This window comes from Taeniopygia guttata, chromosome 1A, assembly GCF_048771995.1.
Source record: "Taeniopygia guttata chromosome 1A, bTaeGut7.mat, whole genome shotgun sequence".
Lineage (NCBI taxonomy): Eukaryota > Metazoa > Chordata > Aves > Passeriformes > Estrildidae > Taeniopygia > Taeniopygia guttata.
Window position 1 is genome coordinate 57,023,801 of NC_133025.1, and position 21,857 is coordinate 57,045,657.

Here is a 21,857-nt window from a genome sequence, read left to right on the forward strand (position 1 = left end):
GTGTACAGGAGGAATTGACTGCTCTGTTCCCTGCCATGTTCTTGTTCAGTAATTTTGCTGAGATCCTTTTCTCAAGTTTTAATTGAAAAATAATTTCTGAAGGGACAAATCTCTACAAAGAACCTGTGAGCAACTACAGCTGCCTAAATATAATAATGCATTCTAAAGTACTAGTTTTTTTTTCTTTAAAGTGTCATGTTAGAGAGCTTTTTTAGGTTGTTAAGTCAAACATCCAGAAGCTTGGAGATTTGGGATCTCACATCATACTGTAACCCTGTTGCACTCTAATGTTATGAAAAGTTTTAATCACATTGCCACTTTCTATTTTCTTCTACTCAACTCTTGCCTCAGTGTTTAAGTCAAAACCTACTTTATATCCTCCCATATATGCACTGCACAGCCTCAAGATTTATTTCTTCCATACTGCCAAAACTGTGCACAGAATGCAAAATGATCCATGTCCTGCTAAGCATGTCTGACAGAATCTCCCCATAGTATCCAGGTTTCTCAAGACCATGAAGTTTACACTCACTGTACTCCTTTAAGGTGAGGTTGCAATATTGTCTGTATTCTACAGCCGGGAAAGCAGGCACAAACTTTCCATTCATTTTAGTCGTACAACCTGAGGCAACAGAAATCCTATTTCTCAGTTTCCAGCCCTCCATGCTCTTTCAAGACCTCCTTGTAGTGGCCTCCCAGTAACCAAACTTACTTCACAGTGGGTATGCACAGAATGAGGATCCTATGACTAACCAGCCACTTGCAAAAAGTTTGTTGTAAATCCTCACCATTCAGAAATTCTGTCACAGATGCTGAAAAAAGAAGCCAGTCCCACAGAGCATCAATCTACTGCCTTAAATTTAATAATACCTCCAATGTGGTCCCCTGTCTCATTTACCATACACCTTCCACATTGGTAGCAAGTGAAGCAGTGTCTAAATATATTTCAGAGCTTGCCCACCTGTGTAATGACTTGATTAAAGTCAGAATTCTGTATGCTGGAAAGAAACAGACCCTTCCCCCTTGCCCCTAGCCTATCTCACTCATCTCTTACCTATCTGTACCCCATGGCCTCCTCCTTTTCATTATTCCCATTCTGACTCTCCAGACACCTGGCTGTTCTCTGTGCCCTGAGCAGCTCCCATCCTTTAATCCCAAGTTCCTGCACATGCTCCCTTTTTGCTTCTACTCCTTTGGCTCTTGCAACCTCTTTTCCTTGTTCCTTCACACACCTTCTCCTGACCATCTCCACCTGACCATGACTGATGCACCCCTTTTCTCCTTGCTGCTGGAGATCAGCTAATGAGCAGCACAATCCCACTTCTCTCAGCCCTGCAGGCAGGTCTGCAACCTGAATTAAGCCCAGAAGAGCGTAACTCCTCTGTGAGCATGTACAGAGAGAAACTTTTGAAAGCAAAGCTCTTGAATCTGAGGCGCCTCCAAAGTGCACGAACAGCCTCATCAACAGGGCAAATTCAGGGGTAATTTTCAAGACAGCAAAAGGCATCTCCCTGGTATTATGATGACATTTTACTAAATGTCAAGCTTCCAAAATTTAATTCCAATGAGGTTCATTCCACTACCAGCACTAACACATCTCAGGAAAGAACCACTGGATTTATTTATTAGAAGGAAGGTCATGTAAAGGGACACATTTCCCACAAATTTTGTTTCCAGAAAGAGCTGTCTTTTTTGTTAAAGTTTTTACTAAAAGAAAAAGAATCAATCACAGACTGAGTCTTAGCATGAAAAATTTCAGCCAAAACATTTAAAGTTTAGAGAAATTGTAAAGTAAACAATTCCTCATAGTAGGCAATGACAGGGACATGTTATTTTGAGCAATGCTACTAGCCTACTTTGTACTTAATAAATCCACCAAATATAATTGTTACAGCTAAGCAAGCGTTTCCAGTCATGCTGATGTAAACAAAATCATTCTTCTTATCAATAAGAAATTAGTCCACATGTTCTCACCATCTCTCCACACTGCCTAAAACTGTCTAAGAATCATTTTTCTCACAGCTTTGCCATCTTCAGATTTTGGGCCCTTCCATTCCAGTCTACGGAAAAATGAACCTAAATTTACCATTCTTCACTTTGCAAAGAATATCAAGAACTGAGCCAGAATCCCTCAGCGAGAAAACCAAGCAATTTTCTCCTGACAATGGTACCTTGATCACCCTTTCTTGCCATGACATCTCCTCTTGCCAGCAGTTTCCAGTTAGCTGGAAAGTTTCCAGTTGGTAGCCTCATGACAGCCTGCCATCCCCACTGCACCTGTCCCAGAGCAGTAGGCTCTGCCTGCCCTGTACCTTGCAGCCCTCTCCCACACACATCCTGACAGAAAAAAACACCTGAAAAAAGGCTCCATTGTCACTATTCCTAATTTTTCTATACTAAGTTTCAAAACCTGCTCATAGGGTTGCTGATACAGTAGAACTAGAAACACAATTATACATAAATGTTGGGGGATGGGGGGAATAAGACACCAAAACACAAATAACTTTCAAAGCCAGCAACAGAGTTCTGACAGACATTTCCCATCTAACCTTTGGTAGTGATCCACTGATGTTTTTGAAAATCTAAAGTGAAATAACCAAAAAGTTGAGAACCATTTCTAACATAGGTAAGCAGAATAAGAGTTATTCTTAAATCAATCTGAATATAGTAGATACTATTAAGGTAAAAGTTTATTTTATGGGGAAATTATCAGAAAGAAAACCACTGTACAGCCACCCTCCATGGTTCAAGATTATATTAAAACCTTTGCCTACATCTTCGACAGCAAGCAGCTATTCTAGAGGTTACTGCTTTATCACATTGCATCAGAGCTACCTTGAGGGTAAATGCTTTGACCTTTCACCAAACCAGTTGCCAAGAGTATTTTCTTAGCTGGAACTTCAGACAACCAAAATAAGATATTTTCTTTCAAAAACTTGGATTTATGTTTATGAAAAGGGGAGGGTGCCACGGAGAATGAAACAAAGGCAAGAACATAAAATAATGGACAAAGAGGAGGAACATAAGGAAGGAGCAAAAAAGAAATAGCAAAAAAGTATTTGTAATTTCAGCATGTCAGCACAATTCATTAAGCTTAAATGAGACATTAGGAGCTGTCTGTGGTGACAGGGACAGTGCATCATCAAGCAGAGAAATGCAGAGGGCTCTTACTGCAGCATATGTGTCTGGCTGGCGTCCTTTTGTTTGTCAGGTACCTCGTAGTGGGGAGAAATCTTTCCTAAGCCGCTGTCACTCAGCATCCTCTTCCGAACCGCAGGGTTCCACCGCTCCGATATTCTAAGGAGAGAAGAAGCAACAGAAAGGCATTCACACCCCACTTGGAAGCTGTCTTTCATTGCTCATTGCTTGCCAGCATTTTTCAGCCCACAGCAAGTTCAAATAGATTAATTCACTATGAGTGCTGTTCCTAAAGATGAATAGAAGCATTTCTGGTCTGTCAAGAGGATGATAACAAACAGAGACACTTCATGATAATTCTTAGACACAAAGGGCTTCAGGGCTTTATGCAGTGGGATCAGAGCTCTGACCATGCAGAGAAGTTTGTAACTCAATTGTTAGAGCTTTATGGTAGGATTTAGGGTCAGGTGGTGTGAGGTGGTTAAAAGGTGCTGAAGTCCACTAGTCCTGCTGTGTGTTCCACGAAGTCTAATGGAGTAGATGTTACACTACTGTCCTCCTGTCATTACCACACCTGGATTTGTTCCTACCAAATACCTGCCCTCCCACATCTCCTAATCCTTCAGAAAAGGGGACCAGAAAGAGATGCCCATCTTTAATACAACTGCTGAAAACCAGATTCCAGCAGCACTCACCCAGTTGCCTGCTCCACTACCAGGTCAGGCATTCCTGGTGGCGTCCCCACCTGCTGAGACATTACCATCTCTGGGTCCAGAATAAAAATCTCGTCCTGCGAAATTTCCGTCACAAAGTGCAAATGTTCCTGTCAGAGTGACACAAGCAACAAATAATGAACCTGCAGCATCACTGGTCCCTCAGAGTACCCAGCTGCTCTAGAATGAGTTGAGTGCATGTCAGGTTCCCTGAAGAATATTCAAGGGACTGTGTATTTAAGTGTGTATTCATATATACACACACATTAAAATCAATGCCACAGAAGTCACCAATTTATATGTTATCGATTTCAAGCCAAACAAGATGCCTCCTGAGCAAGCTGCACACTCAGAGCAATATTTTAAAGGCTGCTACTCAATGACTATGCCATTCTGATGAAACCTGGAGGACTACACATAAAGCTGAGGTTTGCATTTTGAAATGAGGACCAACACCTGAGGTCTCTTCTTTGATGATGGTTGACAGAACTTTTCATTCTTTGGAGGCACTCTTCCAGGTCTCCACCAGTTGTACATTCTGTTTTCACATCTCCATTACCAAAGCTCTCTTTCTCAATCCTTTATTTTTGTTATTGACACTGGAGGCTTTTTGTCTTTCAATAAAAACCACTGAGTGTGAGTATGCCTGTCTATGCAGGGAAATGGGCAGAAAATTTGCCACTGTTTATGTGCTGGGACCAACACACAGTATTTAATTTCTTCCCCACAAAATCACAGGATGAAAGAGTAAGCATTAAAAATGACCATTAGCTCAGTACCAAGGATTAGAGAAATGCAGAATAAGCCAAACAGAGTCAAATTGCCCAGTTTAATCTTCTGCACCCCTGCCTTCCTAGTGTTAGATTACAGCATCAAACCATTTATTTGACTGTGTGCAAAGAAACCCCACAGTGTCTACATGCAGACACTGAACATGGGAACTCTGAACTAAAGTCACAGCTCCTTCTGCTTGAGCTAAAGCACCAGCTGCTTTTGCTAAGAAACAGCAATGTGTTCATGTGATTCAGAAACAGCTTACACAGCTCTCAGGGGCACCAGCTACAAACAGCCACAGTGTGAAATCAACAATTTGCACTTAATGCTGGGCCACTAATTGGCCTGTTCTGGCTGCAAATCAGAAACACCAAAAGCCATGTAAAATTTTAAGTGTCTTTTAAAAAATACATTCAGATTGTCAGATCTATCCCACAGGTTTGAATCCAGCAGAGATACACATTATTTTGAGGTTCCTTGTGAATATTTTGTGCATCTCTGTTCATAATTCTCAAGTTGTAACAACATCTTAATTTCCATTGTTATTTCATGGGGCGCACATACACGCACACACAGGATAAAGACTTCTGGTGCCTAAAAGTATCAGTGAAAAGATAAAACCAAATACACTGGTGCCACACAGATGCCCCTAGTAAGACTTGATAAGGAAAACAATTGCATAAAATTCTGATCTGTACCAGACTGGTAGTAAACAGAATGGCAGATGGTCAGCAGATACAAGACTTCAGCAAAACAATGTGAATTAGATCAACTAACAAACAGCCCAGAATTTTCTTCTCTACTTCTCATGAGACATCATGAGTAACATTTTGCAATGCACAGGAAGAATGGTAGATAATTCATTTTAAGCTGCATTTGATGCAGCTTTTAAAAAAGAAATCTATAGAAACAAAAAGCAAATAAGGATTTACCTGAGATCTGTCAATGCGGTAAAAACGATCAGCAGAAGTTGCTGCAAAACAGAGAAACAACAGCAGAAAGTAGTCTGAGCAGGACTGCATGGACAAGATGGGCTAACAACACTGGCTCCTGAAATAACCCCTGTGTCAGGGAAGTCACAGTGGCTCCACAAGAACATAAGTTAATTCCTGTATGAATGGCATGTCTCGGGTCAGTACTGTGACCAACACCTTTGCCAGCAGCACAGACAGTGGGATTGAGCTTGTCCTTGGTGAGTTCCCTGCTCACACCAGCCTTGGTGGAACAGTGAACGTGCTGGAGGAAAGGGATACCAGCCAGGAGGACCTTGGCACGCTTGAGAGGTGGGCCAGTGCAAATCTCATGGAGTTCAACAAAATGCAAGGTCCTACAAAGGAGCCATGGCAGTCCCAGCACACCTACAGCTGGGTGGAGAAGAAATTGACAGCAGCCCTACAGAGAAGGGCTTGGGGGTAATGGCTGGTGAAAAACTCCCCATGAACCAGCTGGATGAGCTTTTAGCCCACAAAGCCAACCTGTCCCGGGCTTCGGTGAAAAGGAAAGCGGCCAGCAGGTCATGGGAGAGGATTCTCTGCCTCTGCTCTTGTGAGACCCTGCCTGGAGTCATTTGTACAGTTCTGTTCCCCCAGCACAAGAAGGACCTGGAAGTGTCAGAGCAAGTCCAGAGGAGGGCTGTGAAGTTGATATGGGGACTGGAGCACCTCCCTTACAAAGACAGGCTGAGAAAGTTGGGGCTGTTCAGCCTGAAGAACAGAAGATTGCATGGAGACCTCAAAGAAACATTCCAGTATCTGAAGAGGTCTACAGGGAGGCTGAAGACAGACTCTTCATCATGAACTCTGGTGACAGAACAAGGAGTAAGGGGTAAAAACTGAAAAAGGGGGAAATTCCAGCTGGATATTAGGCAGAAATAACTGTGAGAGTGGCGAGATAGTTGAACAGATTGCCCAGGGAATTTGTGAATGCCCCAACCCTGGCAGTGTTCAAGGTCAGGCTGGGTAAGGCCTTGAGCAGTCTGGTCTAGTGAGAAGGGTCCCTGCCCATGGCAGGGGGGTCAGGCCTAGATGATCTTTACAGTCCCTTCCAACCCTTAACAATCTACTATTCTGCAATATTCATTTCCCATTAAATGCTGAATTTAAAGATAAGGCTTAATGAAACAGTAGTCACTGAAAACATTAACTTAAAATAAATATTTTAAAAATTTATAAAATGAATTTCAGTTTTATAAGAAGAATTGATTACATTAAAATATGTAACAGAAAAAGCTGCTTTGTTCAGATGAGAGTATAGCAAGCATATACTGAATCTGACGGGTCTAATGGGATTAATTCAAATTCTGAATCTGGAGAACAATAATATGCTTAGAAGCTCTTTATAAATCAAATGCTTGGCCACAGATATTGACTCTGAATTATCAATATGTTCAAGGAAAATTTATGCTACTTATGAAAAACACATGAAAATAAGGGGATTCACTAAATAAAGCACGTATTATGAATCTTGTCATTGCCAAATAATTTATATTACTAACCCCAAAGGTATTTATCATCTACAATGTGCTTCACCAGATGTGATTTTTTTTTTGTATCTGCTTTGCATTTATTTGGGTGAATGAAATCAGGTTCATTCACTCTGCAGTTTTGACACAAGAGCACAGTGATGTAGCATTGCAGGTTTTGGCACTTCACTGGAATATCAAATACTAAAGACAAAAACTGAACACATTTACCCAACCAGCTTTCTCCAAAAACCAAACAGATTCTCACTATGGCTTTTATCAATGTCCCTCATGAGAGACAAGGAATGGTGATTAGAAATTGCCTAGGAGAGTTTTGTTTTGTTTTGAGCATTAAAAATTTAAGCCTCTCCATGCAGAAGCTTTTGTAAAAGCAGATGCCATCCATTTCAGCTGCTAATTCCTGTGCCTGGAGCCTGATGTAAGGCCCAGATAATTCACCTGCTTTGACAAAGTCTGGATCAAATACAAGTGCAGCTCTCCAGCACAGAGTTACAAGGAAAGGGAGGTAACCTTTCTGTCACCTCAACAATGTAGTGGCTAAAAACTACAGCTCCTGCAGAGAAACCAGGGAAAAGAACTCAGCCTTTACCAGCAGCAGTGACTTGCCACAACTGGCTGCACTCTGAGCTTGGGCAGTGCATGCAATAGTCTGCTCACCACAGCAGAGGCTCTGATAAACCAAGTTTCTAACCTGACTCTGGGGAACGCCTCTCTGTGGCCTGAAAAAGCTACAGCAGGTATTTTGATTGTTAGATGAAGGGCCTTTTCAATTTTTAGAGGGAAAAGGGGGGGCACTCAGCTCCTTTTTTAGCTGCTCAGTGTAACGAGAAGAAACAGTTACCCCTCTCTAGTAATACACTCAGAGCCATCCTCCAGCAGCAGGCAGCACGAAGGGAGATGCACTTACCATCTAGGAAGCACCATCTAGGAGAGAGCCTCTGAACAGAAAGTACTCTGGGGAAAGAGCTTTCCTGGTCCTGGATAGGGCACGAAAATTACGTTATTAAAAAATCCCAGCAACTGTTTCTTCTCTGAAAAGGACTATTTGCTAGACTTTGACTTTTTCCTTTTGCTTTATTGACATTGCACAATGTGCAAAATCTGTATAACCCAGGAACCAAATGAAATTACTGGGGAGAAATTAAAATCTTCTTCCTGACCTGTACTTATCAAAGACTCAAACAGACTATCCCATGTGTTTTTAGCCCTCACTGGAGAGACAAAAGGGATTAAAAGGGATCTAGGAGAGCAGAGGATGATCATGGCTCTGCTCCATGCTGCCAGTGAATGGTCAGCCAACTTCTTAAATCTGCTGCATATAACATTTAAACACAAACATATTTTCACAGGGAAAAACACAGTAGCATGGATCTTTGGCACACACAGTTTGTATAGACAAAGACTCTATCCTCATTCACATCTTAAGCAGTACAATCAGCATATCCATAAATGTTGTCATTTCATGTTGGCTCAAAATTAATTTTTACTTCTCTTTTAGACAACAGACCACAGAGGGCATATCAAGTCACATGGCAGAAAAAAAAAGTAAAAACAACAGGGAGGACTTTACTTGATCCCATAAACCTTATTCTCATGTACAACTTATGGTATCCAGCCTCTGTGCATCACAGAGATGGAGACAATGACAGCAAAACATCCCATTAAGTGAACTATGACTGTACATGAGGAGCAAATAACACATCTCAGGGATTTAATAGAATCAGATTTAAAACACAGCTTTGTCTAATACAGGCAAACAGACTTGTGGGATTTTAGGTTTGATTGTATTGCCACTGAAGGATTTGTCAGAAAATCAAGGATCTCTGAGACCCACTAGGCTTGCTGACATCGTTGTATCTACATGCACAAAGCTTTATGTGTCTTAATATTTAGTCCACTCTGTGTCAAATGGAGGGGACTGCAACACAAAGGAGAAAAGGAAGAAAACATCCAATGGTGTGTACTAACTGCAGTTTATAAAAAGAGGAGAAATTATTAATATTCGTAGAGTACAAAATGCTGGGAAGATGAAGATAGGAATACTGCTGGTAAATGTCAACTTGAGTCACAAATTGCACATTGTGACATACTCCCTCCAAGACTTCATTACAGTTCAACTATGGAACTAGCTTGCAAAGTTTCAGGCCCACGAGAATATTTTGTGAGCATTAAACTCATTAGAGAAACAAAACAGAATGAGAAAACACTCCAGTATATTTTTTCTCATTTGCACCTGGGTTTGCTTATGTTTCTGCTGACTGCCTATGTTTTGTACTGCAGAGGAATCACACAAGAGAATTGCATTTACGAGATTTAAAAGTACACGTGACACTTTATTAGTGAGGTATGAAGACAATTCCATCAGCTCAAGCACCCTATTCATGCCCTTTGTCCCCCTCTTCTTCCCATTTCTGTAATATGTGGAGGGATACCAACAAATATGGAACAAACCTCAAATTAACCTAATGAGACAATTTGCAGAAATGAACCACTGAGGGGAAAAAACAAAACAAGAATACTAGACAAACAAGTGCTGAAGACAAAACACAGAGAGGTTGCATTTCAAATGTGGCATCGTAAAAAATGAATGGCATGTTAGGGATTTCACACTGCTGTGCACTAGAGAAGATGAGTAGGCAACTAATTTATATACTGCTGTAACAGCAGAGGTTAGAGCCAAGTATGGAGCTGATTTCTGACATTTCATACTCTCTTGTACATCTCCCCATATACACAGATTTCATTCTTCATTTTACCTCAGGCAGTTTCCTACACATGGAGCAGTCAGCAGCCACTTAGGTTAACTCATAATGAGTGGAACGGAATCATACATGCTGGTTTATTAGTCAATTTGCTAGACACTAGCACTGTTCTAAAACCCAATTCCAGGGCAATGATTGATGGAAATGCCAAGAATATAAAGTTATCATTGGATAGGGAAAAAAAGAAACAAACCATCAACTGATATAAAGGAGGCAGGTCCAGGAAAACATGCCAAATTGCATTTTCTTATAGTGTCTGCAGTCATTGCATCAACAGGCATTCTCATGAAACTGGAATTCTGCATCCCCTGAGTAATCATTAACCCCAAATAAATTATCTGCAATTTCACCACAATTGGTTCCTGTAGGTTGGGCCTCTGTATTCTTTCTCAGTGAACTCATTCCTGCTGATCCAACAAGACCTGCATTGTTATTTCTAGGAAGATGCTATCAGCACCATGCAAAGTTGTCCTGTGATCCTAAGCACTATGTCAACTGACCATGGTTTGTGCCAAGTCTCCATGCTAATATCAGATCATTTCAGGAGTCAGTAGAGTTAGTCTCACTCAATTTACTTCCAATTTAAGCACTCTAAAATAAACTATTTTGCTGAGAGAAATATGCATTCTTGAATGATACTTCCAACTGAAAAGACAAGTTCTGTATTGCATAAATTGCAGAATAAAGATGTAAAACACAATGAGACCAATTTTAAGAATTTTAAGAACTATCCACCTAAACTAAAACCTATTTATTTCATGCAGAAAACACATATGTGCTTAGGATGGACTAAAAATTATCCTGAAGATTATGTAAAGTAAAGGTAGATGGCTGTCCTGTACAGAATTATTAAGAGGCTGGACCTGCTAAAACACCTTTTTCCCCCCTCAGTGATAGACTATATTACAAGAGCTATGCAATACAACATGTCATTGCTCACAGAGAAACAATTTTACTTTTGTCATTTGTCCTCTAGGACACATTTTACCATTCATTTCAATATGGAAAACAGTGTTATTGCAATACCACTAGCATCATTAGCTTTGCTAATTTTAAAGGTGATTCCACAAAACTTTTGTAAGAGAAAGCAGAACTAGCTTCCGACATTTAGGGGTAAATCAGATAATCAGAAATTTATCTAATGTATGGGTTCAAATGCAAAGAGTGTCATTCCCATTTTTAAGCCTCTTTCTTTTCTGATATTAAAAGGAAAGTTTATCTTACCTGGTAATGAACTCTCTGTGTAGCAGAGGTTACTGACTGTAGGTCCTAGCAGGAAAATGAAAGACATGGCAGTGATGAAAAGGACTGAAACAACAACAAGAACTGTTTATAGCTCTACTATCTGAAGTGGTTGGGCAAATACAAATAATTTTGCAAATATTTTTCACTGGTTTTAAGCATATGAAAAAAAACTCCCAGAAAAGTCAAGGAAAGCTCACTCAAAGTTTAGATTTGTATGCATTTGACCCAAAAAAAACATATCAAAAAGAGATCACACTAATGTATCTTTATCAGGCTAAAAAATCTATTTGTCCCAAGATTTGTCTAAATTTACAGTATCAGAAAAAAAATTAATGAAAGTATGTCAAAAATCTTTAAGACACTTTTGCAAATATTTCTGAGTGATTAATGCACTAAAGAAAATCACTGACAGTTCTCTCTATTTTAAGACAACCTCCCTCCAAGAAGGTCATATCAGAATGATCTCGACATTTAACAGGGTTCAGGCATCTCATTTATTTTAATAGAGATTTTGTCAAATAGCTACAGCACATGACATAGTCTACTAAAGAGCCTGGCCTGCAGACCATTGCCCTCCAGCAGCAAACTGGCAGAGCTCAGCAAACCCTGGCATCTCTAATCCCAGCAAATTGGACTGAGCCAAATCAGGCACACATGCAAAAATTAGTACAAACCCTGCAAAAGGTTGAAGAAACACAGCTCCTCCACAACCACTATGAGTAATTCAACCAAAATACCTAGATGTGCTTCCTTCAGGGGTTGTACCTAAAACCGCCTGAACTCAGTGTGAGATCACATTTCTAATCTGATGAGATCATCATCATCATTATTTCACTGTAATTTACTGCACTGGATACTTCAAATATGCACCACCTTACAATATGGATTTATGTCTGATAATAATAGTCACACCCCAGATCTGAATGTTTGGAAATGCATTCGATAAAGGGAATCCTGATTAAAATGCAGAGAAGTGAAAGCCTGAAGTGAGATACTGCTTCATAGTCAGACTGCAAGTGTTGAGTCCCAAAATCTATTGGAAGTCAATGGCTCCCAAAGAGATCAATGGAAGGGATGAGCTTCATAGTTCCTACATAAACTAGACCAACAATTTATAAATTCTTATAAATGTTCATATATAAATTGTTTATAAATGTAATGTCATCAGACTTGTAAATGTTATTGAAAGCTATCACTAAGAAATTTAAAAAAAATCAGAGACAATACATTAATGAAAATCCATTAGTTTTATCACTAAAGGGGTTTACACTTAAAATTATTTGAGTAAGGAGGCATTTGGAGTTGGCATTTCCCAGAGTGTATTGTAGAATGAACTCTCATGAAGCAAGGTGTTCAAGAATAAGAGCAAAAGTTTTGTTAGCTGCATGAACACCCATTTCTGTGTCTTTGAAAATATCTAGCTGATATTTGCTGTGTTTAGTGGTGTCTCATATTACTCCATTATTACAGAATGGCATTTGCATAATTAGACCCACTCAAATGCCACAGTGTTTATCCTTGCATAACACACTTTCTAATCCATAATTTATGTAATTTCAACAAGGTACATGGAAAGTCCTAGTATTCCATTATAAATCAAGGAGAAGTAAACACACCCATCCATTTCAATTCTGTTATCATTTCAAAGGAATCAAAGGTATGATTTTTAATTTCCTGTTTAGGGAGTATTTTTCAGTCCTTTTATTACCATATCTTAATTCTAGAGTTTTGGTTTCAATGGCAGGCAAATTGCAATACTCTTGATATGTGGTTGTTGAAATTATTAGACCCCTGCACTCAGAAGAGAAACAAGTATAAAATAGGTTTGTGAATGACACCTGAATTCACAGAAGCCTCACCTCTTGCAGACGGTCAATGTACATACGACAAGTCTCCAAGTCACAATCTCCTCGTACAACTATGATTCCTAGGGGAATGGCTGCAAAAGTCAAAAACAAAGAAAAACCTCTTTAAATGAAGTCTCTCAAACTGTAATAGACTAGCAATGGCTTCCAACTTTTTTTTCATATCCTCATGAAAGTTTTCTGCTATCTAAACCTTAACAGTTATGTAAAAGCAGGAGTATATTATTCATCATCTGTTTCACCCATTTATAATTATCAAATATTTCATCTTCAACCACCTTTCATGGTTTCATGAAATAAGCTAAAACATATTCAGTTAAATTGAGTACTTAATTTTCAGATCTGAACATCAAATATTATCCATAAAACAAAGGAACATACCCCAGAACAAGAGTTATGGGAGGCACCCTTGTATCTTGAAATAAGAGTGATATTTCATTCTCAGAACTCAAAGTCTACAGGTTTAAAACAATGGAAATCACAGCCTGATTTCAGGGAAAACTATCCAACACCAGGTTATTTTTACCTAAGGCTGCTTTTAAATCAAAACAGATATTATTCCATCTACACACAGAATTGACACATTTCCATATTTAATCAGACAGAAAAAAAAAAGATAACTTGCAAAAATAGAGCAAAATTTTTCAAGTTAGGGCACAATTTTTAATAACAGGAGATTGAGGTTTCCACATTCATTCTATTCTTGCCACCAAAAAGAGTCCAAAACAAAATCACAAAAAGAACAATAAATAATAAAAAATAGAATAAAAGAGAAAAAATTGAGCCACAAGAAAGGTACCAAGAGAGCTACCTACTAAGATCTCATTAAATAAAAAGAAAACAAGTAAAAACTCTTGAGTACCTGATTTTGTGAAAGTGAATCAATGAATTAAGTTAATTTTTTCTCCCTGAAGTGTCTTTAATCAAATAATGGCCAAAATATTTATGGGAGCAGCGGGAAAGATATATAAATCCTCACATGAAATATTCCAGAAGCAGAACAGAATATTAACTCATAAACAATTTTGATAACTGGATAATGAGAAGCAACATAAAATCACCAAGGTTTCTGAGATAAACGGAAAACACAACTGTGCTGCAACCCTTCCTGCTGTTGAAAAGAAGTTGATTAAGTGGGAGAGATGTATTTAAATACTTACAAGTTCTTCATTCTGGTAAGAGAACAAGACAGTGCTAAAAGATATCGGGGAAGAGAGCTCCTATTTTTCTGGCCCACCAAAGCCTGAAGCACAAAGAGGAGCTCAGTGGTTTGCAGGGAGAAGAGCTGGGGAGCACCTACTGCAGTCAAAGTCACTGTGGACCTCAGAGGCCAGCACAGGGCTCAGCAATGCTGCAGGAATTGTGTTTGGAAAGCAAATTAAACAGCAGAAGAGCTACAGAGCCAGGAAAACAGGAGGCAGGGAAAAAATGTTGGAGTGAGAACAAGAATATAAAGAAGGAATAGGCAGGAAGGACGAGGTCACACATCTCCTGAAACAACACTGATATCCAATAGTGATGACAGTCCCCCTGCACATTTTCAGAAGGGCCAGGTGGAAACAGTGGATGGAGACCTCTGAGATTCTTTCGCCACAGAACAGAGACTGAGACAAAAGCAAGTGGAAGGAGGGTCAGAAATAGCTTCAAACACTCCAGTGCTCTGGGTTACAGACTGATTCTCTTTGCTTAGTGTTTATTATTGGTTAACTTGTTTTGGCAGGAGCCCCTTAAGCTCTTTGCAGAGACTTCTTAATGGCTATCTAGATTCAATTGAACAGATCCCTTTGCAGCCCTAACTGAAAGAAGCATTTGTTAAATTCATTTATAGCACTAAAAACTGAATTGTAGCAGACATGGCTACACCTCCAACATCTACAGAGCACTAGAGAGTTACAGCACAGACTCACAGACCATCACCTTCTTCTCTCTTCTGTACACTTAATGGGGACTAAAGCTTTGACCTGACAAAACAACACAGATAACAGAATTGAAATCCTTAACTATCACCATTCCTGACAAACCAAAAGAGAAGGACCTTAAACATCTGTAATTCTAAAGAAATCCACCAAAATATCTAAAAAGAAAATACTAGCATACGATAGATATCTTAATGGTGATACTTTGTGAGCCTCATCTAATGATTGAAGAAGTAGTGATTCACAGTTTTAATTAAATTATAATTAAATTATGTGATACTGATTCTTAGTGGTCAAAAAACAGTTCTGAAACTCTGCGCTGTGCAACTTTGTCCTTAAAAATAAAAGTGCTGCACTAACTGTTTGGAAATCATGAATTAGCATGATCTATGGCTTTTGGGGTCAATAGCTAGCTAAGGTGTAATGTGTGAGGTTCCATTCCATATGGTTCCTGGCCTTTGGAAAGCTTTTAAAGTCATTACTGGATAACACTACAACATAGGCTAAAATGTATCTTCCCAATTGTTGTTGTTGTTTGTTGCTTGGTTGGTTCCTTTTGCAAAACCCATTTGGCTTTCAGCAGGGAAAATGTTCACAGCCCTGATTTTTATCATAAACCGCAACAAACAATCAAAATGCACCACACAGTCAAGACTTACAAAGTGCTTCACAATAGCTGATGTTCTAAAACAAAAGCAAATGCTTAGTGCTTGATAATGGGGTAGAAACTCTGGGGTTGCTGCTCATTTTAGTGCAATACCATGCAATAAAGGCAAAATTAGTTAATTTATGATAAATCAATTAAAGGCCAAGCCAACATGCATAGCAGACAGTAACCTTGTGGACGCTTTCATCCAGGACTAAAGGAGCCTCCACATTTGCTGTGTGGATGAGGATGTGGACAGAACTGTGCTGTGGCACACAGGGATTACTGGATATGCCAGGAGAGAGGTGGCAGTGCAAACACATTAAGAGCATGGTCACTACAAAACAACTTTCCATGTACCCACACACTGTCTACTCCTGTGAATATATGGATAAACACACACATGTGACTATGCCAAAAATAAGGGATAGTCTCAGACCGTGAGCCAAGCCACAGCACTCAAGTGCCAGATATTTTTCTCCTGAGCTGCCTGCTTTTCTGGCCACTTGCATTCATCGCCCAGTTCCTCTGTGCTCCCTGGATGATGAAAAAGGATTTTGTCCAGGCAGTTGTGATGAGCAGCAGTGCAAGAACAGCAGGAAATGAGATAGGCACAGTTGCTTCATAATCTGAACCAGTACTGCAGAAATATTTTTGTTCCTAGCAACACTAACCAAAACCAAGGATCAGCAGGAGGAAGGTTAGGCAGATGCAGCAATATGGCCAGCCTGGTGTTCTAATTAACTGCAAAATTAGGAGTGATTTTCTAAGTCCTAATGAAATTAGTTATGGAATTTATAAGCAACTAACAAATCTTCCACCTATTAAGTACCCATTATGCTGAATACCTAGGCTAGTGAACCCTTTAATGGTATTGAGGACACAAATGAAGGAAGCCCAAGCATACATATATATATTATAAAAGTCAATTAAATTTCCTGTTTATTGTTATGAAATGTTTCAATTTGTGATCTTAATACCATGATTAACCCACTCAAATTACAAACAAAACAGCCTTGAGAGAGAACATTACAGTAGATGTGAATGCCAGGAAAACTCATTCTGATTCTGACATACCTCGGGGGACTGGGGAGATTACACATTGGACTGTAAATGTTTAATGTAACAAATAAAGGACCCTCACCACTGAATATGTCATAAGAAAGCCATTTTCCTGAAGGGCTTCCACTGATATTAAGAATATGAAGGACCAAGCAAATACACGATAGAGAATTATAAAATATTCAGGCATTTATGTTAAGAGGTATGGCTTCGTTCACCAGTATGGTTTTAATAAAACTGAGTTTGTACAAAAGGATTTTTTTTACCACACAAATCTAAGCTATGTGTCTCTTCAGATCCCTTTTCTTATTATACTGAGAAAACTCAGTTCTCCCTAGGTTCATTGGCTACTAGGTTTTTTAGCTCACTTGCAAAATCCTCACATATAAGGAGGCAAAACACTGGAGGTTATCAGATTAAACCACACCATCAAATCCCTCCAATCTCTCAGTGATTTTTCCAATATCCTGCCAAAAGGGAAGAAGCTGCCCAAGTAAAAGGAAGAGAGAAACTGTGCCAAACACCACACAAAAAAGCAACAGATTATTAAAAAAAATTTTGAAGAGCTGGGAATTGAAGCTGGCTTGTGATGGATATTGGGACTAAGAGCTGACAGCAGAGATCTGGATAAACAATGAATAATGTATTTAGGATAAAGAGAGAGAGCAGGAATCTGCACTGTGAGGTCTGCAGAGAGAGACTAAGGCAGGAAGGATGTGTGTGGGATGAGTTATCCAAAGGGGACAGCCAGGACTTAAAAAGTAAGAGGAAATCAAATCAGAAAAGCACTGAGGAAACATGCAAGTAGAATATGGACAGAAGAACCTCACAGAAAAACCTACACAAGAAAGGCCAATTGCAGTGTGATTTCCTGGAAAGTTTAAAAAGGAACTTAATAGTCTTCCTTCTCCCCACTTCTCTAAGGTAAATAATTTTTTTTCATAAATTTATACATTTTATATAAATATAAATTTTATAAATATAAATGCCCATCTCTTCTAGTTTAAAGAAGATGACAAATTTAACACATGACAATTTCCCACTAGCTCAAAAGGCAGAGGATTGCACTGAATATGCCCTGTGAGGTGTCAAGAGTGAGGTGTCAAGACAAGGTAGATTTAGAATAGATATTAGGAAGAAATTCTCTACAATGAGAGTGGCAAGACACTGGAATGGGTAGCCCAGATAAGTGGTAGATGTCTCCATCCCTGGGAGAGTTCAAGGTCAGGGACTTTGAGCAGCCTGCTCTAGCAGAAGAGGTCCCTGCCCAGGACAGAGGGTTGGAATTCGATGATTTTTAAAAGTCCCTTCCCACTCAAATCATTCTATGATTCTACAACCTCATTATATGAAATATCAATGCCTTGGGTTTACTCCTTCCCCAACCTCAGACAATAACAATTTCCAATATTTAACTCACTACTGACTTTTAATCCTCTTGCTTTCACTTAAAAGCTGGGAGGCTTTAAGCAATCCATTCAATCTCTCTCAGTTTCAGGTCTTAAAAAATCATCATGATGAAGAAATGCCTAAATTACCTTATGTGTACACAACACATATTGACAAAACAAAGTTGTTAGAGCAAGGCACTGGCTTGTAAGCAGAGTGAAGAAAAATGTTGTCATTAATGGAGCTTCTACGATGTGCCCAAAGAAATCTCCTGACAAATACATGACCATTGGTGCATCCTTTACAAGACAAAAGAGAAGGTTTGTAGCTGCACAGCCTGCCTCGTCTAAATCCATCCAGCTCAAAATTGCTTCCCAATATAAGCACATTTCCTTTGTGGCTTATCAGGAAGTCTGCTCCCTGCTGACTTTTATATTACGTATTCAGGATATAAGTACCAAGTCCTAAGTGTTGGCCCTTTCTTACTTAGCTAGTTGCTCAAAATCACATGATCTAGTCTCCAAATTAGCTTCACCTGTGACATACCTAAGTGTTAAAGAGTCGTAATGCCTTTGCTAGACCAAGGTTTCTAAGTGCATTTCTGGTATAAGGAAGCTACAGTATCACTGTACATGTACACATCACAATGACTCACAAGCTTGTCACTCTGTGCACCCCCATGTATCTGATAAGAACTCCTAGGATGACCCCAAAACCCTCAGGTAACCCACAGATACTAGAGGCACACACATTATAGACCTTTAGCTACAGATAATCAAAGAGACTAGAATTCAAGGTTAAGATCCCATCCTGTTAAAGCATCATGCACACACACAGAGCAAGGAGGCTGCACAGAAAAGGATTGTTAGTTAACAGGCAGTCCAATCATTAAGCATATGGGACTAAATTTTCTCTTAAAATTTCTTTTGAATCTAGTATGCTATTTTTTTCTAGAGGACATAAGGAGCAGCTGCCTCTGTGTAAAAGGAAGTATGGGACACCCAGAGCTGATACAGGGCTGGGAGTTATTTCTGATACTGTCATCACTGCAACTGGTTACGATTCCTCCTTAATCTTAGCAGCACTGAGGAAGCTAAGATTATTCTCCATGGCTAGGGCACACACAAGTTAAGGGCAGTAAGGGCTGACATACCCTATTAAAATAACTCGCCATAAGCAGCAACTGTTCAGTTGCTGCTTGTGGCGAGTTATTTCACTGATATGATTTTATGGTGTAAATCTGGAATGGTGTTGCTAGGAGCAACTAGGAAGCACTGAAGATCACTAGGTCACTAGCTAGCTTATGTTTGATTTGTTTGTTGCTTTTTTTTTAAACATAATTAGTTTCTGCATATGCCTCCCTTGTCAGGAAATTCTTAGTTATATTGGAAAGGAGAAAATAGGGTGTCACACAGGAAGATTTTGTTGTCTTAAAAACAACTCAATCGTTCACCCACAGTGCTGCTTTGACTCTCACTTTCCCACTATAACAGGAAGCCAGAGAGTGCACACAAGACAAGCAAGCAGCAGAGGCGGAAATAAATTCTGTCCACCTAGAAACATCAGTCCACCTCACTTCTTGAGTAAGATAATCTTAGTTGTGCTCATTGTAATGACCATAACTCTCATATTGGCCAGAGATGGTGAAGCTTGTGACTAAAGTGACAACTGCTTAGGACATGAATTAGGGGGTGTTGGAAAAGACAACTACATTTGCAGTGAAGAATATTACAACATAACTAAAATGTCAACATATATCCCTTTCTTAAAATGCTGCATTGAAGCATTCATCCCTCCTCACTGAAGGATCAATAAGCACCCTCTGTACCATCATTAATCATCCCCCACACAATACTGAAATCCTGACAGAAGAAAAGAAGGAGCAAGGGGAGGGAAGAAAGGGACAATTCAGAAACAGCATCTTGGTTAAATGCCAGCTGCATTGAAAAGAAAAGTAGAAAACAACAGAAGGAGAATGACCTAAGGACAGTCATGCCCTTCAAAGGACAAAATGACATTCTTTAATTGTTCTGGAGGCTCTCAAAATGAGGTGTCTACCTCCAGCAGAGTGACAATTAATCTTCATGGAACAGTTTGTATGATGAACTCCTCTATGTCAGGAAGGCAATCTTGGGTGAAATAGTTGATAGATTCAAATCAGTGTTTCAAGGAAAGAAGGGGAATTACTGTATTTACTGTGAGTTAAAATGATCCAGATTATGACGGAGAGGTCAGAGCTTTCAAAACTGTATTATGGAGACATGTAACAGGCAAAATCCATAACAGGCCTTTGCTATTTTTCCTTCAGGGGTCACTCCTTATTAGCTGGCTTCCTTTTCCTGTTCAGATTGCTGTGAGATTCTGCTTTGCTCTTAAATTATTTAGTGGGGGTCAAACTGTCCTTGTGGATGGAGAATGGATATTAAGTATACCATTCTGGATTCAGTTGTAGGTATTTTGCCAAAACCTGAACAAGTACATAAACTTGTTTCCTGCCAGCATGTGGTGAGACATCCACACACACATGAGCTACAGTACTGTTGAAGGAAACCAGCACCTCTTCAGTAGAAACTCCCCAGTAGAAAAGGAATTTGAAGTTATATAACCAGAGAAGCAGGCTTATGACCACCAGTGTATAGTGCAAGTTACATGCCCTCTCACAGGACATTCCTACTGGGAAGGCTCAGGTGAAGTATCTTTTCTGGTCTCTTTTAGGATAATGGTGATATCTGCTTTCTCATATTCTTACAGTAGGTAACAACATTCATGCACAAGTACTACTGAGACAGTTAAAAGAGGACTTTTAGGAAAAACAACTCAATGAAAAATATCTGAGGAAAGCAGTCCAGCCCGAGTATTATCATGCATGAACTTCAAAGACAAAAAGGGTTTTATTACAAATGACCCACCAAAAGCAATTATTTTAACTCTTGATGGACAAACATCTGTTTTTTGAATGATAAGCTCTTAAGCACACTCCTAATAAGTGATCAAATCCATATGAAAGCTAAAACTAAAATGTAAGATCAGTTGCTGGCATTTTCTTATAATGTTACCATTATGAATTTTGGCAGGTGACAAATAACATAAATACACAATTACCACTTCAGTGACAATTGTGTAAGTTGAATATTTTGTGTCAGAACATGTAATGGCTCCTAAGAACAAAATACATGCTAACTACAGACACAGAAAATTTTCATCCATACTTGGGATGGATGAGTATAGCTCTCCTCAGATGGGAAACCCTCAAATGAACTAAGTTGTTTCTGACAGTGTTGGGGAGTTGTGTGTTCAGTGTGGCCTGAAATCTACTCAAGTCAAACTCTCAATTGAAACTTGAAGTTCTCCTCCAGTGAGGAATAATCCTGATCCTGTTAAAATTCTTCTCAGTCCAGTGGAGAAGGCTTTGATTGCTTTACATATGACCAAAATCCACTACCTTCAGTTAAGGCTGCCAAGACCTATATTAAAATTTAAGCCATTTCAATTTTTTTGCTCTAAGGAGAGATAGTAGCTTGAGGAGGCATAGGACTAGAAGAGTGAAATCGAAACAGTTTAACTATCTTCCAACAATAAGATAAGCAAACCAATTAAAAAGATTGTCATCCTGTAATTACCAAAGCACTCTGTATTGCAGAGGGAACTGAAGCTCTGTTGCACAACAAACACTCATGCTTGTAATTTAATATGAATAATGAGCCAGATGCATAACAAGACTATTAAATTGTTATCACAAGCAGCCCTGTCCCTCATTGATTAATGACTCTGTGTGTCACTAAGGAAAGGAATTCCATTTTTAAGTTCAGATTGTCATCATCAATGTTGCCAAAGCAACCACTGTCTGCTTTTGACTTACCCTTAA

The 21,857-nt window shown here is 39.3% G+C and overlaps 1 protein-coding gene across 5 annotated transcripts in view; it reads right to left on the reverse strand.

The window, feature by feature from the left end:
- DGKI (diacylglycerol kinase iota) overlaps positions 1–21,857 on the reverse strand; it is a 196,215-nt gene that overhangs the window by 43,070 nt on the left and 131,288 nt on the right. For all 5 annotated transcript variants that reach the window (XM_030263299.4, XM_072923536.1, XM_072923537.1 and 2 more), the window contains 6 exons: positions 12,974–13,053; positions 11,094–11,138; positions 8,015–8,084; positions 5,558–5,598; positions 3,834–3,961; positions 3,172–3,297 (listed from right to left, as the gene is read on the reverse strand). In XM_030263299.4, the coding sequence (XP_030119159.4) occupies positions 3,172–3,297; positions 3,834–3,961; positions 5,558–5,598; positions 8,015–8,084; positions 11,094–11,138; positions 12,974–13,053 (490 nt within the window). The remainder of the gene's footprint in view (positions 1–3,171; positions 3,298–3,833; positions 3,962–5,557; positions 5,599–8,014; positions 8,085–11,093; positions 11,139–12,973; positions 13,054–21,857) is intronic.